General features: G+C 42.7%; 1 protein-coding gene across 5 annotated transcripts in view; it reads right to left on the bottom strand.

Annotated features, from left to right (window-relative positions):
* Positions 1–17,380, bottom strand: part of Tmem182 (transmembrane protein 182) — a 51,880-nt gene that overhangs the window by 2,991 nt on the left and 31,509 nt on the right. For 3 of the 5 annotated variants that reach the window (XM_039084079.1, NM_001109305.1, XM_039084078.2), the window contains exon 4: positions 13,042–13,179. The exons of the other annotated variants lie outside the window; for them this stretch is intronic. In XM_039084079.1, the coding sequence (XP_038940007.1) occupies positions 13,042–13,179 (138 nt within the window). The remainder of the gene's footprint in view (positions 1–13,041; positions 13,180–17,380) is intronic. 5 annotated transcript variants of the gene reach the window in all.

Raw genomic sequence — 17,380 nt, 5'->3', positions numbered from 1 at the left:
CAATCCCCTAGGACTGGGGTTACAGACAGGACAGGTGTGAGCCACCATGTGGGTGGGTTCTGAGACTCAGAGAAGCAACCAGTGCTCTGAAGCCCTGAGACATCTCTCCATCAACCCCTCACCTGTCCACTCATGATGATGTACATTAAATGATAAATATTAGATGTATGTTGAATAATGTGCATCTACATGCATTAAAGACACACATTAGATAGAATCCTTGTCTTGGAAGAACAAAGAAAGAATATTGATGACAGAAAAGTCTGAGAAACATAAACCAATAGATTTGAGATCACAGGCTTTGTTTAAATGAAAGAAAGGGAGAAGAAGGGAAGCAAAAGGAAAAGGGAAAGAAGGAAAGAGGGAGGAAAGAAATACAAGGAAAAAGAGGACAGGCAAGTAATAAGAAAAGAAAATATGAAATAGGAGGGGGGGAAGAAGCAAGACAGAGAAGGAGGATAGAAGGAAAGAAGACAGGAAAGAAATGCAAGGAAAGGGCGGAAATAAAGAGAATGGAAGAAGAGAGGGGGTAAGAAAGAAGAAAGAAGGAACAGGCAGGAAAAGAAGACATGATGGGGTGAGAAGAAAAAAGTGGGAAAGGGAGGTAGAGGAAGAAGAGGGAGAAGGGTTAGAGGTGGAGAAGGAGAAGGAGAGAAAGGAGTTGAGTGAGAGAGGGACAGTGGACACAAAGATGTCGAAGGAAGAGGCAACATTACACAGTGTGTCAACACCTCCGCATAACCCATCAGTTCACAACTTCTTAGTATTCTGAGAATGGAGAACACATCGCCCTGGTAAGGCCTTGACTGTAGCCATTGGGACAACAGAAACCTATGAACATTTATTTGAGCAACTCTGGGCACATACTCTTCAGATGTGGCTGCTACTGTAACTACCAGGTTCATCGTTGGCTCCTGATGCCATGATATCATTGGTTTTTGATGTGACAGTGAGTGACTGGCTCAGCCCGAAGGATTTGGATCAGTACTAGAACTTGTGGGCATTTGCTGTTGTGCAAATGGTCAAATCCAGAATGAAGGCTAGAGTTATGCTCATTGAACTATGGAGTAGAATACACAATTAACGTCGTATAAAGTCCACTGATATGCCAATCACTCTGAGGTAATCAATTTCTAATGAGAAAGTGCTTGTTTTCACTCACGGTTTCAGAGCCTTGTCCTGGTGGCATCTTGTACCTATTGCTCTAGGGCCCATTACAAGTTAAAACATCCCAGTGGACGCACTGGGCTGATGACTGTTTAAGAACAAGAAAGAGGAGGAGGCACTTTGCACAGCATCCTTTGGCTCCTGCACACTCCACAGCTCTTCATGTTCTTTGTTGCTATGGTTTTGATCTCCCTTCCATTACAAAACACCATCTTTTCAGATCTTCTTATTAAAAAATTAAATTGCTTTTGTGAAGAGTCAGTCACCTATATGCATCTTTTCAAAAGCCATGATTGTATTTAGAATTTAAAAAGTACATTCTGGGCTATAATGTAGGTGATTACTAATAAGAAATAACTTGTACTTAAGCTATGCTGTTATTGTGAGGAGAATTGCATTAGGAAAGCATTAAATACTTATTTATTTAATTTTTAATCTGTTCTTTAATTGACACAAATTAACACAGTCTCTTCAATATATATGAATCAGTTTGTGATTCTATCTTACCCATGGGGCAAAACAGTATCTCCCTAGCAATTAAATTATGAATGATGATCAGGGGTGGGAGATGGGGGTGAACTGCTTTAACTGCAAATGCTGTGAGATTTAATCAGGAGAACCTGTACAAGGTCTCTGATCAAGAGGGGAGGCAGGTAGCTAGCTGTTCCTTGCAGCTAGACTAATCAAACAAACCATCAATTCTAATTGGAGCTACACATCTTGAAAAGTAAAAAAAATAAAAATTAAAAAAAAAAACCACCAAGGATGGTCTCCCTCATGTTAGAGTAAATTCACGGTAGCAGATAGTAGGTGATAGAAATGAGAAACCTAGATGACGGGACAATGTAACAATGAGTACAGCGAAACAATGTACCAGTGAGTTGGAGGCAACAATGTAATTAGTGCAGAGAAACAGTATGGCAATGAATACAGAAAAACAATGTAACAACTGGCACAGTGAAACAATGCAACAATGAGTACAGCAAAACAATGTGGCAATGAGTGTGGTGAAACAATGTGGTGATGAGTACAGTGAAACAATGTAACAATGAGTGTAGTGAAACAATGTAAGTACCCCCCAGCTCTTCCACAAACCTAACTATAAAGGAGCAGAGGATAACCTTTGCTGAAGAAACCTGTCAAATGGCAGGACTTTCAAAGTGATCACAGTTAACATCACTAGTGTTATCTTTGTTTGTGTGTGTGTGTTTTTGTTTTGTCTTGTTTTGTTTTGTTTCAGAGCTGAGGCCTTGAACTTGTTAGGCAAGCACTCTACCACCAAGCTAAATCCCCAACCCTCTAGTGTTATCTTTGTCAAAGTGATGGGGGAGGGGGTGTGATGTCACTGAATGGACTGGGTGCTACATCAAGAGGCAGAACCTCTGGTGTGCCACACATAAACAAAATCCATAGTCCAGGATTCATTCTCTCTCTCTCCCTCTCTCTCTCCCCCTCCCTCGCTCCCTCCCTCCCTCCCTCTCTCTTTCTGTCCTATGTGCATTTGAAGATATGGTCTCTCAGCTCCTGGCACCATATCTGTCACTTGCCCCTATGCCCCTCAAAACATGATAGACTTATATCCCTCTGGGCATGTAAGCAAAAAAATAACTATTTCTTCCATAAATTGAATTTGTCATGATGTTTTATTGTAGTAGCAGAAAGGTAACTGTTACAGTGCACATGACTTTTTAAAAAGAAATTTGGAGAGTGACTTGAAATGATCAACTTTATACTCATCTGTTTTTGTGAAACTCCATTTCTTGTGTCTTTGTTTAAACGAAAGGTAGTGGTGGCCTGCTTCAGAAGAATTAAGAATCCAAGGTAGTTCTTTGGTTACTGATAGACAAGTTTTATGGGCAAATTGCATCAGTTTTTAATGGACTTAGGAAAGACTGGGCAATGTCATAATTTTAAAAGTCCCTTTCCAAGGAAGTTACGGTAAAAAGAAAATTAGAACCTTGGAATTTTTTTCTCTACTTGGAGATTCATGGCAAAATCTAGCCGGGACCTCTAGAGATAACCAGGAGGTCAGCATAACAAAGCCTGGGGATGATTGGCCCAGGTTAGCTTTGACTCCTTTCAGAGGGTGGAAAGAGGTCTAAGAATGCAGGATGGCCCGTGCCTGACACCAGCACTAGATGCTGAGGCAGGAGGTTTGCTGCAAATTCAAGTTTAGTTATGCAGTGAGTCCTCAGACCAATCAGAGATATACAGCAATACCTACAACTCCCAAAAGAAAGAAAGAAGAGGCAGGACAGAAGGGAGAATGGAAGGGGAAAGGAGGGAGAGAGAATGGGAGGAAGAGAGAAGAAGAAAGGGAAAGAGAGAGGGAGGAAGGGAGGAATAGGGAGATCTACAGTAGCCAGACATCCGTCAAGCCCAAACTGGATCACTTGAGTCTGGAAAACATTCCCAGAAGCTCCAGAGAGTAGACTGACTCCGGAAGCAGAGCTATTTGGAAGGCTGGCAGAGAGTTCCGCTACAAAGGAACCAAACAAAAACCTGGCTCATGGCCTGTTAGAGAGATCAGCAATGGAGAAGCTTTCCTTAGCCAGGACCCCCAGAGAAACAGATGAAAGGTGAGTCACCTGCTGTCATTTTGTAGCAGAAACAGTGACTCATCATGAGATGAATTCACCATGAGGCTGTGTCACAAGTGCCTTCCTTAGGTCTGTAAAGGGACACTGGCTGAGTTGGTGCTTGGCAGGAGCTGAATGACCTTCTTTCCAACCCCAACACCGCAGCTGCTCTGTTCAGACCAACTGAGGACACAGTTCTTGAAAAGGAACAGAATACAACCTAAGTTCTACATTAACCCCGACCTCTAAGCAGAGCTCTTGATGCTCCTTCACAGGTGGTATTGAACGGTTATGTCATCTAAAGTCTGTAGAGTGGGGGGTGGGTTAATTTTGTGATCATTTGTTTGGGAATTCAACATTTCTGACTTTGAGAACATAAAATATTAAACACAACAAGACAATTGTAAAACTCCTGTGAACTAGCCTCCAACCTAGAAATCAGAACATTACTCATGCTTATACCCATTTGGCTGTGATTCCTTTGGAAGGAGGCTATGCTTCTCTAATATTTAGGGACTTTTGCTAGCCTTTTGTTGAAAATATTAATATTTACAGTTAAGAGAAAGAGCTAGGTGGCACAGGGCTGGCTGCCTGAGAACAGGCAAGAGTTCAGAAGGAATCTCAAAGTCCCCTATGATAGCAGGTTAAAATTTAAATTATCATACTAAATATTATCGTCTTAAAATGCTGCAACATTTACAAGCCTGATGTTATGTGATTTAATGACCTCTCGAGTACCTAAAACATGTCAGTGTTTGAGGTCTCTGTGCACTTCCACAAGATGTGTATGCCCTGCCAATGGGGACTCATGCAAGCTGACTGCCTCTTATGGTTAGTCCTACAGCCAAACCCAACACGTCTATTTTATCTTCTATATGTTATAGAAAGAGATGGGAAATCTGCCAATTGCACATTTGCTGGATGATAATACTTCTCATTATATTCTAATGCACTTTCCAAGTAATTTCATAAAAATTGCATTCATTAAAACTAAGACTGCTTTTCTGGGCAAAGAAGCTAAATGTTCTTTAAAATATGTTAAATTGTGTTTTATAATAATTTGTTCTTTCTTCTTTACACTAATAGGTTATTGTTTCCTCTTAGAATCAGATGATGCTCTGTTTAATGTATCCTATTTTAGAAGTTTAAAACAACTGATACATTGTGTCCAATACTCTTCGATCTTCTCCATTCCTTTTCTGAGACTTCTCCTCTGATGTTTCTACAGCCTTTTGAGTTAGTCCTAACTGTTCTTACAGTTCACCTACCTGACATCCGCCACTGCACACAGCACCCTCCCACCTCCTCAAATCCACTGGCTGCTTTTTTTTCTTTCATTCTCTGGAGTAGTGATTTTATATGGTCAGTTGACCCTATATACTACATACAGGGCTTCCCAAACACATATGATAATTTTCATCATTAAACATTTGTGTGCTCAGCGTGATGAATGGCATTGGGAAATGAGAATAAACAGAGAGTCCCCTACAAGCATTTCAGTTGCAGGGATGATTTTTACTCACAACCACTGAGTTTCAGGATGTATTTGAAAGGCACAAGTCTGGATTCTGACCACCCTGGCTTTCATCACACTCTCCTGGCTGGAAAGGTTTCCTCTTTGAAGTAACTCTGTGCGTGTTCCTCATTTCTCCATCTGTTACCTCATTGGTAAATGGTGGTCACTTACTTATGAGAGCTCACATAAGAAAGAGGTCATGGGGAATGAGATGGGACACAGAAGTGGGCACTGTGCTGGAACACATCATCCTTAGGAAGCATCAGCTAACAACATCATCACCATCGCTATCATCACCAGGGGTTGGCATGAGTTAGTGTCAATGAGCAGCAAATGTCATCTGCAGTGTTCTACAACCTAAGAGTATCTCATGTGACCCTGCTGTGTCACAAAGGATCTGGAAGCAAAAAAATAAAAAGTCAGTTCCTCCTGGTTCCTTCCTGCTCTGAGACCTTAGGATAGTGATTCTCAGTCTTCCTAATGCTGCAACCCTTTAATGCAGTTCCTCGTGTCCTGGTGACCCCCAAACCATAAAAGTATTTTCCTTGTTACTTCGTCATGGTAATTTTGCTACCGTTATGAGCTGTAGTGTAAATATCTGTTTTCTGACTGTCTTAGGTGACTTCTGTGAAAGGGTTGTTCCACTGCCAGATTGAGAACCACTGCCTTGGAAGCTAGACAATTTGCCTCCCACGTTTTACCAAAAGTGTCCACCAGATGGCACCAATCTCCCCACAGTCTAATCATGGATTTTTTTTTTTTTTTTTTTTTTTTAAGATTACAAACCAATCCAGACTTGGACGCATCCATCTGGAGGGTGTTTTCTGCTTCACCTTTCCAGTTAATCAAACCCCCTGCCCCTCCCCACCAGCCCTTTCATTACAGGAAGTAAAAATTATTTGTAGAGCAACCTCTTAGCGTAGATCAATATGACTGTCCCAATGAATCCATACTGAAATGTGCTACTGACCAAACAGAATTCAACAAGTTGGGAGATTGTAAGAAGTTGTAAAAGTTAGTAAAAAATAAATTAAAAAAAACACATTCAATATTCCTCAGCGACTTACTACTCGTTGTTTCTCAGCAGAGTTACTGTTCAGGGGAAATCTGGGATGATAGAGTATTTGCAGAGACATGAGATCCCTTCCCATCTGAGGAAGGATATATAAGAAATATGCAGCCTCTGAAAAGAATAAGGTATATGGGAGGAAGCCCAACTCTAGACAAGACACAGTGCCTAAGGACCAGCAAATCCTTGCTGTTTTGCACATCTAAAGCCCCCTGCAGTAAATGATTGGTGATACAACAGGATGACACTGCAGTCGTGGGGAAGCATTAGTTCTCAGAACAGGGACAGATTTCAGAGGCACGCTGAAGCTATGGGAGGTATCCTTCCACCCCGAAGTTCATGGTTTTCCATAAAGGATGCCCCACATTCATATTGTGCCAGCCTCTTGACTGTTAGATGTGCCTGGACAGAAACCAAGCCATGACCCAGACTGCCCCCAACCAGGACAAACACTCTGTACTCTGTAGTGGGTGGGAGTGCAGGTCTCTGGAACACTTGCTGGGTCTCATCTCCATGCCTATTCCTGTTCCTGGGAGGATTCTGCTTCATGAACAGTTTGAAAGGCTCCTCTCAGGAATCCTTCTGTGGGGCTTTGGCTCCCTCTTTCTGGAGTGCCATCACTTATGCCATATGGTACCACATCAGAAAGGGATCTCTCTCTCTCTCTCTCTCTCTCTCTCTCTCTCTCTCTTTCTCTCTCTCTCTCTCTCTCTCTCTCTCTCTTTCTCTCTCTCTCTTTCTCTCTCTCTCTCTCTTTCTCTCTCTCTCTCTCTCTTTCTCTCTCTCTCTCTCTCAGAAGCACCTGGGGGAAGGTCATAACTTAAATATTTTTAAAATAAAAGTCTTTGCAGATGGCACTGTCAAAAGAACAAAACCACAGCCTACAGAATGGGATAAGATCTCCACCAACTCTACATCTGACAGAGGGCTGATATATAAAGAACGCAAGGAATTAGACATCAACAAACCAAATGACCCAATTTAAAAATGGTGTATAGATCTAATCAGAGATTCTCCACAGAGGAATCTCTAATGGTTGAGAAGCACCTAAAGAAATGTTCAACATCCCTACTCATCAGGGAACTTGAAATCAAAACAACTCTTAGAGTCTACCTTATATCCATCAGAATGGCTAAGATCAAAAAACTCAAGTGACAGCACATGCTGGTAAGGATGTGGAGCAAGAGGACCCACTCCTTCATTGCTGGTGGGATTGCAGACCTGTACAGCCACTACGGAAATTAATTTGGCAGTTTTTCAGAAAATTGGGATTAACTCTACTCAAGAACTAGCTATACCACTCCTGGGCATATACCCAAAAGATGCTCCATCATACCACAACTATGCTCAACTATGCTCATAGCAGCTTTATTCATAATAGCCAGAAACTGAAAACAGCCTAGATATCCCTCAACTGAAGAACAGATAAAGAAAATGTCATTTAACAATGGAAAGCCATTCAACTATTAACATAGGGATACCATGAAATTATCAGGTGAATGGATGGAACTAGGGAGGGTTATCCTGAGTGAGGTAACTCAGACCCAGAAAGACAAACATGGTGTGTACTCCCAAGTGGACATTAGCCAAAGAATACAGGATAGTCATGCTACAATCCACAGACCCAAAGAAGCTAAACAACAAGGAAGGCCAAGGGAGGATTCTTGAATCTCACTGAGAAGAGGAAATAAACTAGACATTGGGTGGATGGAGGAAGAAAACCGGGTGGGAGAAGAGGTGGAAAGAAGGGAGATCAGGTGTGGGGAGGAAAGAGGGAGAGAGAACTGGGATCAGGTGGGGAGGCTCATCTCTGGGATAGGCTAGAAAGCTAGGACAATGGAAACTCTCAGGAATCTATGACTAAGACTCCTAGCAATGAGGGATATGGAACCAGAAATGGTTTGTAGGATGATGTCATTATGCAGGTGAAGGCAGATACAGGATAGAACAAGGCCTGTCATTGGACAAGAAGGAAGGATGGGTAGGAGAAAAGTTGTAGAGGGAAAGAGGAGACTGGGAGAGAGAACAGCAGAGAGAACATGGCAGTGAATGTTAAGATTCCTCTCTGTACATCTACAGGTTGTTATGATTATTCTTAAGGGAGGGATGTGTACAAGGCTTTGTATGTCTAGATGAGCAAACTATATCAATTGGATCAGAGGTTATTGTGTTGTGTGTTCTTTCATGTGGCTATTTTCTTTTCTTTTCTTTTTTTTGGAGCTGGGGACCGAACCCAGGGCCTTGCGCTTGCTAGGCAAGTACTCTACCACTGAGCTAAATCCCCAACCCCTCATGTGGCTATTTAATTGAGTTCAAGAGAGTGTGTGGTGGCGGGACACCCTGGGCTACCACGGAATTGGGATGTGTATGTCTGGCATGGTGGCAACCTGCCTTGGGAACTAGATGTGTAGAGAGATTGTTGCCAGGCTCAGAGAGTAGCCATCGGCAGTGTGATATGGGATGGAGCAGAGCAGGTGAGAGGCTCTGCTGACTGAGATGAAAATATCCCACAGATGCCATCTAACACTTTGGTGTTGGCTCTAGTGCGAAGTAAAAGAAACCCCATTTTATCTTTACCACAACAATGGTTATCTCTTATAACCAGGCAAGACTTCCATTGGAGGAATGGGAGCACCAACCCAGCTATAAAACCTTCAACCCACAATTTTTCTTGCCTGCAAGATATGCAGGGACAGGAGCCTGGTACAACTGTGATCAGAGAGGCTTCACCCAGCAACTGATGGAAACAGATGCAGAGACCCACAGCCAAACATTAGGTGGAGCTTAGGGTAGTTTTTGGAAAAGGAGAAGGAAGGATTGTAGGAGCCAGAGAGATCGAGGACACCACGGGAAAACCCACAGAATCAACTAACTTGGGCCCATAGGAGCCCACAGAGACTGAACCGCCAACTAGAGAGCATGAATGGGACTGACCTAGGGGCTCATATATAATACATGCAGCTTTGTCTTCATGTGGGACTCCTGACAGCAGAAGCAGAGGCCGTCTCTGACTCTCTTGCCTGCCTTTGGATCCCTTTCCCTAAACTGAGCTGCCTTTATAAGCCATAAGAGGGGATGCTCCTAGTTCTACTGCAACTTGATATGCCCAGGAGGATTGATATTCATGGGAGGCCTCTTCTGAGGAGAAATGGAAGGGGGCTTGGGGAGGGAGAGGGTGGGAAGAGAGGAGGGAGGGGAAGCTATCATTGGGATGTAAAGTAAAGTAATTAACTAATTAATGAAAGATATAAAAATCTTCTCAGATCTTTCCTGTATAGGGATGGGTGAGGCTGACTTCCTTTAGCTACTATGTGGCATTTGTGCAAAAATGTCAGACCCAGGATAGTAGGAAGGGCAAGCTTTCCTGTGTAACAGCATCAGCGCGCAGAATGTACATGTAGGAAAGGTCACACATAAAGCAACGGAAGGCATCATGAAGGCACCACTTGAAGGAGCAAAAGGGTGGCAGGGTCATCATGTTCCCTTAAAAAGGCTGCTCTGGGGATGCTGTCTAGACTCCGGTTCTGCAGATGATCAGTCATGAGGCAGGCACACGTCTTCATACAGCTTTTATCAAGCATTCTATCCTCAACCTCATCCCGTAGAGTAGTACTCAGAATAAAAACAGACCCTTGGCTTTGGGAAATAGTCTACTTCCTGTTAGGAAGTTCAGCTTCTGGCCTGTTCTGGAAGGCTACCCGTTTCTTGCCCAGTAGGAAAGTCATGTCTGAAAGTGGCTTCAGCAAAGCCACCATAGTCATGTATATATCTATTTCCGGCTGGTCTCCTCATACAGAGTGCTCTGTGCTTGATAGGCATAGGTGCTGTTCACAGACTTTCATAGTGCAGGCACTTGGGCAGCTGGTGCAGCTAGAGATCTGTGAGACTCTCCTGTCAGCAGGTTCCTTCCTAATCCCTTCCTGTCCTGGTCTCAGGTCACCTTCTGCTCCAACCAGGGCCTCCCCACATACTTTCTCCTGTTCCTTATATGGAAGAGTGTGGCTGGAACAAGGTTTGCAGAGTACCCTCCTGTGAACCTTATGTTCAGGCTCAGCCAGAGGGGAAAGAGCCTCTGAGCCTAACCCACCCACCGGCTTCTGTTTTTCATGATTCTCTCTGCACATACGGGCATCTCTGATATGAGGCTGCTGTGGGTGTTCCTATCACATGCAGAAATAAATGTAATTTCTTAGGAAGAAAGGAAGAAAGCACAGGGAACTTTTGCTGACTCCTTGAGCTTCCAATAGAAAAGAAGCTGTAGACACTACGGTCTTCCAAACCAGTCTTTTCTGCCCAAGGAGGCCAAATACAGGGTGAGGCCACACTGCTCTCCAGGCCCCGCCCTGAGTTGGCACAGCATAGAGACCAACCCTTTGCCTACCCGACAGCTGCAACTTCATTGTCCCTCTGCCAAGCATGGAATGCCCTGCACAGGCTTCTGCTGATGACAACAAGCCTCTGTATTTGTCCACGCCCGGTATGGCCATTTGGAATTCGGTTGTGCCCTTCCCTAAGACTCATCTGCCCAAATAAATACTCAGCCCTGTTTGTGGCATTGGTGAATTGCCACACTACCCTGAGACCGAACTGCACCTGTTTCTAAGTGCCTGACAGAGCACAGGAGAGGAGTAAGGCGATCTGAGAGAGACGAGAGAGCAATGGTCTGACAAGCCCGAGGAAGAGTGGGAATTAGGAACCCTTGGCCCATAGACTGAAATTTCCTCATTTTGAAATTTATGAGACCTAACTAAGTGAAGTATTCGAAGCTCAATTCAGTGCAATTCTGAATGGCAGAAGGAAATTATTCCTGGATGATGAATCCAGGGCAAGAAAAGCAGCCTGTGTTTCTCTTGTTTCTCCATAATGCATCAGGTAACTTTGAAAAGATAAAATTGTCACATTACTGGTAATAGACAGACATAAGATTGTAAAGTTCTTCTGTTGATAGTGTCCAATTTTAACACAAGATGTTGGCATCACTGTTGCTTAAAGTCTGCATTTCATGGTAGAGATTTCTAGCAGAATGTTACCTTTGGTCATCTCTGAACACATGACGTTTTCCTGCCCCAAACAATACAGTGAACTTCCATGTTTTGTTCCAGATAATGTTAGTTTCCTTTATGTGCTTGCAAAATCATGCACACATGTTTTGTAACTGTGCCATTGAGAATATTAATTAATCTATTCTCATAATCACCTACTTTACTAACTTTTAGCATAGGCATCATACCAGCTTAGAGGAAAATGGCATTTAAAAAAAAACTCTTCCAAAAATCATGAACTATCCTTTGAATAAAACATCCCAAATAAGCAAATGTATAGAAACAGGTAGATTAGTAGTTTCATGTAGAGGGAAGATGGGGTTCCTTTGCAATGTGATTCAAATATTCTGAAATTATATAGTGGTGATGTTCGTACGAGTCTATGAATGTACTAAAAAATTCCACCGAATTACATACTTAAAAATGGTGGATTGAATGGTATGTGGGTTCTTAGTAAATATGGGAAAAGATTCAGCAGCCATGAGCTCCAAACAAAGAAAGGCATCAGAAGACAGGGTAAGAAAGGGACAGAAGCTGTTAAAGAGGCTGCTACCCAGAATGACGCTGTGTCAGCCGAGCAGCCACATGTGATGGTTATCTTTACTGCGAAGAGCTAAGCACTGTGTCACGTTAACAGAGTATTGATAACAGATCATTGATTATGTTGTGAAGGACAGCATCATGGGCCGTCACACAATGATTCTAAAGACAGCAGAGCTGTCCATCAGTTCTGTCCCTGTATCCTTCATGGTGGCTTCACATAGAAACACTACGTTCTCATCTCAGAATATAGCACTATCATGGTGAGTTTGGTCATGCATGGCAAGTCCATATGTCCTATTGGTTTGCTGTTGCTGCTGCTGCTGCTGCTGCTGCTGCTGCTGTTGTTGTTGTCATTGATGTGTTTTTGCTCTTTGTCTCCTTGACACAAGCCAGAGTTACCCAACAAGAAGAAACCACAATTGGAAAGATGCCTCCATAGGATCATCCTACACGCAAATTTGTGGGGCATTTTTTTTAATTAGTATTTGATATGGAAGGCTTAACCCATTCTGGTGATAGTACCCCATGGACCAGTAGTCCTGGGTTATATATAAGAAAGGAGACTGAGTAAGCCATGTGGAGCAAGTCAGTAAACAGAGCCCACCATGTTATCTCCTTCAGTTCCTGCCCCAACTTCCTACAGTGATGGACTTTGGTGTGAAAGTGTAAGTGAAATAATCTTATTTCCTTCTCAAGTTGACTTTGGTCACAGTTGGTTCATCACAGCCATAGGAACCCTAAGTAATACAATCTACCACTCTAGAAATATTGTCACTGTCAATATCAGCCTCCCACTTAATATATTATGATATGGTATAGAAAGCACATCACGGATGTAAAATTGTAGCCTCTTATCCCTTACAGACACCAGAGTGAATAACTAGTCTCAGTGTTTTCATTTGTCTGCATGTCTATTTTTGGCTACACAGTGTTTACATTCACTAGGCAATGGCTTCACATGGAAAATGTGGTGTTTGGAGAAAGTACGATGTAGTGAGCAAGCCAGAACTCCAGCATCTGAGCAGCATGGCATTACTATTAGTAAAAGTCCAAACTCTAGACCCATGTCTAAAACAAAGCTCGAGGGAACATGGCTAGATAGTATGCCTTGGATGCTATACCTACCTGAGGCAATGTATGAGCCTCCTCCAGCTTTATAAAGTAAGTGACTGGAAAAGGGGGCTGCGCAGATGATCAGAAAGCTTGCAGTCAAGGCAGCCACGACCCCCAGGAGCAGCAGGACCGCCCAGAAGCCACGGTAAACTAAAAACCCAAGAACAAAGAAAGAAACACGTTAGCCCTGGTTGTAGCAGGCTGTCGCACAGAGAGTTTGTTCCTTATCATTTATTTCATTCAGGGACAGCACTGGGCAGAATCTCACACAGTGGACCAAGGTCGATCTTGAACAGGGATTCTTAGCAGACAACCAGGCTCAGCCACGCCCATCCTGTGCTTCCAGCTCAGCACTGGCAACACGCTCATTCCGAATATGCCACAGGGAATCCATTTCTCTGACCTCATTTTTTCTCTTTGGAAGGGGAATACCTAAAGATCTGCCTGGTCTGACCACAGATGAGCTGTCCAACAGCCACACAAAGGCAACCCTGTAGTTTATAGACACTGACTCATCATGCTAAGATGCTAACTGTTCAATGGTGGCCCCCTCATAACCCTAACCATGACTTCTATATAGACCCTGGCCCTCAGGGAAACTATTCTTAAGATAATAAAACCTACAGCATTAAGAAAGGTTTGTATCAGAAAAAGAATATAAAGAATAATATATATAGATATATATAAAAAAAGACCTGTGTGGGATGTGGCTTTTGTTAAATATTTGCATAACAGGAAGGAAGTGTCAACATGGCGTTGTTTGGAAGTCTATTACTCAAGGACAGACAGGGCAGAGGTACTCCATGCAGCTGGTGATTAATGGATTGTGGGTCCAGTGATTTATAGTAATCAAACGGAAAGGCATGCTAATGATCACTTTTGAGCTGGGTAATTACCAATCTATTAAACAAATTCATCATTTTCCCTAAGGCAAAAACGCTAAAATGAGTTCTCATGTGTGTAAGGGGTGAGCTCAGTGAGAACTATTAGTCAAACTATAATTTTCTTATGGAGCATATAGAATTTTTATTAGGAAATAAAATGTATTTTTTCCTCAATTCTACCTTCAAGGAATAAACATGTCAATTGCCTATAATCTTAAGGAAAGAAGGACAGGATTATAGAAAGCTGAGAAGACCAACTATGACAGTTGAGGGGAAGAAAGGCCGCTATAGGTTGGAGGTGATGAAACCTTGATTGCAGGGGTGACAAGATTAGCTTTCATCTTACTTTTCAATGCTGACACTTGGCCATAGCTTTCAGGCTGGCTGCAATATATACCTTGCAACTATAGTCAGGCTGACAAAATAGTCAGTAGTCAAGAAACACAATTTATTCCCAAACTGTGTCTTTGAATAACCCCAGTGAGGCACCCAAGATCTGGGAAATGATCCATGCTTTGCATGGAGGAACCTGGGAAGGGGATCTTTGTTGTCCAAACAGTGGGGAAATTTCTGTTAAATATTTTCTTTGGTTTCTTGATGTTTTTCCACGTGGCACAATCACAGAGATCTATCCCACAGTACTGGAAGCCTAAAGGGTACTAGAATTCAGTCCACAAGTGAGAAAAGGAGGAGGAAATTTTGCAGGGGTGAAAACTGGAAGATTGCAGGTCTATGCTGGAGCCTACCCTAGCATCAAGCTCACCCTCACATTCCAGACGCATAGACACCCAAGGGAGCATGATGGTCTTCAAGGACAAAATTAAGTTGTGAAGTCTCCTGCACCCTAGTATCAGCCCCAGGCAGGATACACCAAATGCAGGGCCCAGGGCATCTGACAGTTCAGTTAACATTGAAAATGCTACCACAAATATAAAGGACAGGATGAAAAGACTGATTTCCTGTTGAAAGGATAGGTTAATGTTTTCTGGATATTTTAAAATATAAAATCAGAAAATATAATATCCAAACCGGTCTAGGCTACAACTTAAAGCTCTTTTATATAGCAGGACCATGAAACTCTGACCAATGCTTTAGGTAACAGTCAAAGAGTCAGCAAACACAAAGGCACTAATTCTGGGACAGATTCCAAGCTGGCATTAGGGGAGCTCTGTGAACTGCAGTCACTGCTCTTGAAATGGATAGGACTTGAGACAAACAAACTAAGCTGGACCTCTGGATTTGCAGTAACAATTTGTGAAAATATAAAACCCTGCCAGGGGCTCAGCATCACAAAGGAGACGAGGAAGGGAGAGTGAGAGGCTTTTGTGAGTAGCAAATTAAATTGTTTGATATGAATGAAAAACAGGGATAGACACTGAGAAAACAAATGGAGTTCTAGACACTTGTGTGATGGAATCAAAGGTTCCCCTATTTGTATCAGAACAGCAAGAGCAGAGGCAAGAGACTTTAGTGTAGAAACAAAGTTACTCAGAAGGCAAAGCTGATCAACACCCCAGGAGCAGAGGGGAAAGATACATTTATAGCTTCCTTTGGTATCTGTGCACCAAAGCATATATACAGACAGACAGACAGACAGGCGGGCAGGCAGATACACACACACACACACACACACACCAAAACAAACTTTAAACTTCTGTCAACATAATGTTGTAGAAAATTATAGGTGTTAGAATTGGTGTCCTGTGTTTTTATCCCTGCCTCAATGGGTCTTCCTGAGCCTCTACTTTCCAATCATTGTACCCCTCCTGGTCCCTCCCCAATCCCTATCCCTAATCCTCCTCCTCTTCTCCTCTGTGAGATTAGAGGCCCCTCTGGATAACCCCTACCAGAGACATCAAGTGTCAGTAGGGCTGGTAAATCCTTTCCCTCTGAGGCCAGACAAGGCAGCCCAGCTAGAAGAACATAGCCCACACACAGGCAACAACTTTTTAGGGTAGCCTCTGCTCCAGTTGTTTTAAACCCACATGAAGACCAAACTGCACATCTGCATCATAAGTGTGGGGAGGCCTAGGTCCAGCCCATGTATGTCCTTTGGTTGGCAGTTCAGACTCTGAGAGCCCCAAGGGGACAGGTCAGTTGACTCTGTTGGTCTTCTTGTGATGTTCCTATTCCCTTCAGGGCCTTCTATTCTTCCTCCTGTTCTTCCATAAGAGTCACTAAACTCCATCTACTATTTGGCTTTGGGTCTCTACATCTGTCTCGGTCAGCTTCTGGGTAGAGCCTCTCAGAGAACAGATTGCAAGGCCTCTTAATGGGACCCCTGTTGGAGGAATTAGAGAAAGGATTGAAAGAGCTGAAGGGGCTTGCAACCCCATAAGAACAACAATGCCAACCAACCAGAGCTCCCAGACACTAAACCACTACCCAAAGACTATATATGAATTAGTCCATGACTCCAATCGCATATATAGCAGAGGATGGCCTTGTTGGACACCAATAGAAGGGGAAGTCCTTGGTCCTGCCAAGGTTGGACCCCCAGTGTAGGGAAATGTCAGGGGTGGGGGTGGGGGTGAGGGGGGTGAGGGAAACACCCTTATAGAAGAAGGGGAGGGGGATGAGATAGGGAGCTTATGTCCTGGAAACTGGGAAAGGGAATAGCATTTGAAATGTAAATGAAAATATATCCAATTAAAAAAAAGTTCCCACACTGACTCCTTTTTTCCAGAGAAACTTTTATGCAACCATGGTATATACTTATATAAAATAAATATACAAACAGGTATTTCCTGATGATAGATTACTTTCTTTAGGATAATACAACTTAGTTGGTAATGTGCCTACCTACCATGCACCAAGTACTGGATTTGAACCCCAATGTAACATAATCTGGGCGTGGTGGCTTCTTTTTCTAGTCCTAGCACTTAGGAGGTAGAAGCAGGAAAATTGTGAGTTCAGGATCAAACAACGCTATATAGCAAGTTTAAGCACACAGCCTGGGCTGCAGGAAACCTGTCTCAAAAACTGGGTGAAGGAAATAGGGAAAAATTTTTGGTATACTCACTATTTTGACCACTTATTAAAGATGAAAAGAAGTTCCCATGCTAGTGAGATAGGTGTACCTGTTTACTTTCTGAATACAAAGTTAAATCTTGACTGAATATTTGATGTCCCAGTACTAAAGAGTCTCCAGTGCTTTTCAGAGTTGATCAATATTTTGATTTTATTGTTGTCAAAGCCAAGGATGCCACATATGCAAAAAAATAAGTAATAAAATTAAAAAGAGGTGTGTTTATGGCCGGTTCAAAAATTGTTTGGAATTTTGTTCTAATCACAGCCCAAAAATTCATTTAACATCCTTTTAAATGAAATTCGGGTGTCCACTCAGATTGGTATTTGAGTTAAATCAAGTTTTCTGACAGAAAACATTGGAAAGACATGCTAACTTTATGGGAAGAAAACACTAAACCATTATGCTATCGTGAGGACAGAAAACTTCATGTGTATAA

The sequence above is a fragment of the Rattus norvegicus genome, chromosome 9 (assembly GCF_036323735.1).
Source record: "Rattus norvegicus strain BN/NHsdMcwi chromosome 9, GRCr8, whole genome shotgun sequence".
NCBI classification, from domain to species: Eukaryota; Metazoa; Chordata; class Mammalia; order Rodentia; family Muridae; genus Rattus; species Rattus norvegicus.
This window is presented reverse-complemented; position numbering and strand designations above follow the sequence as displayed.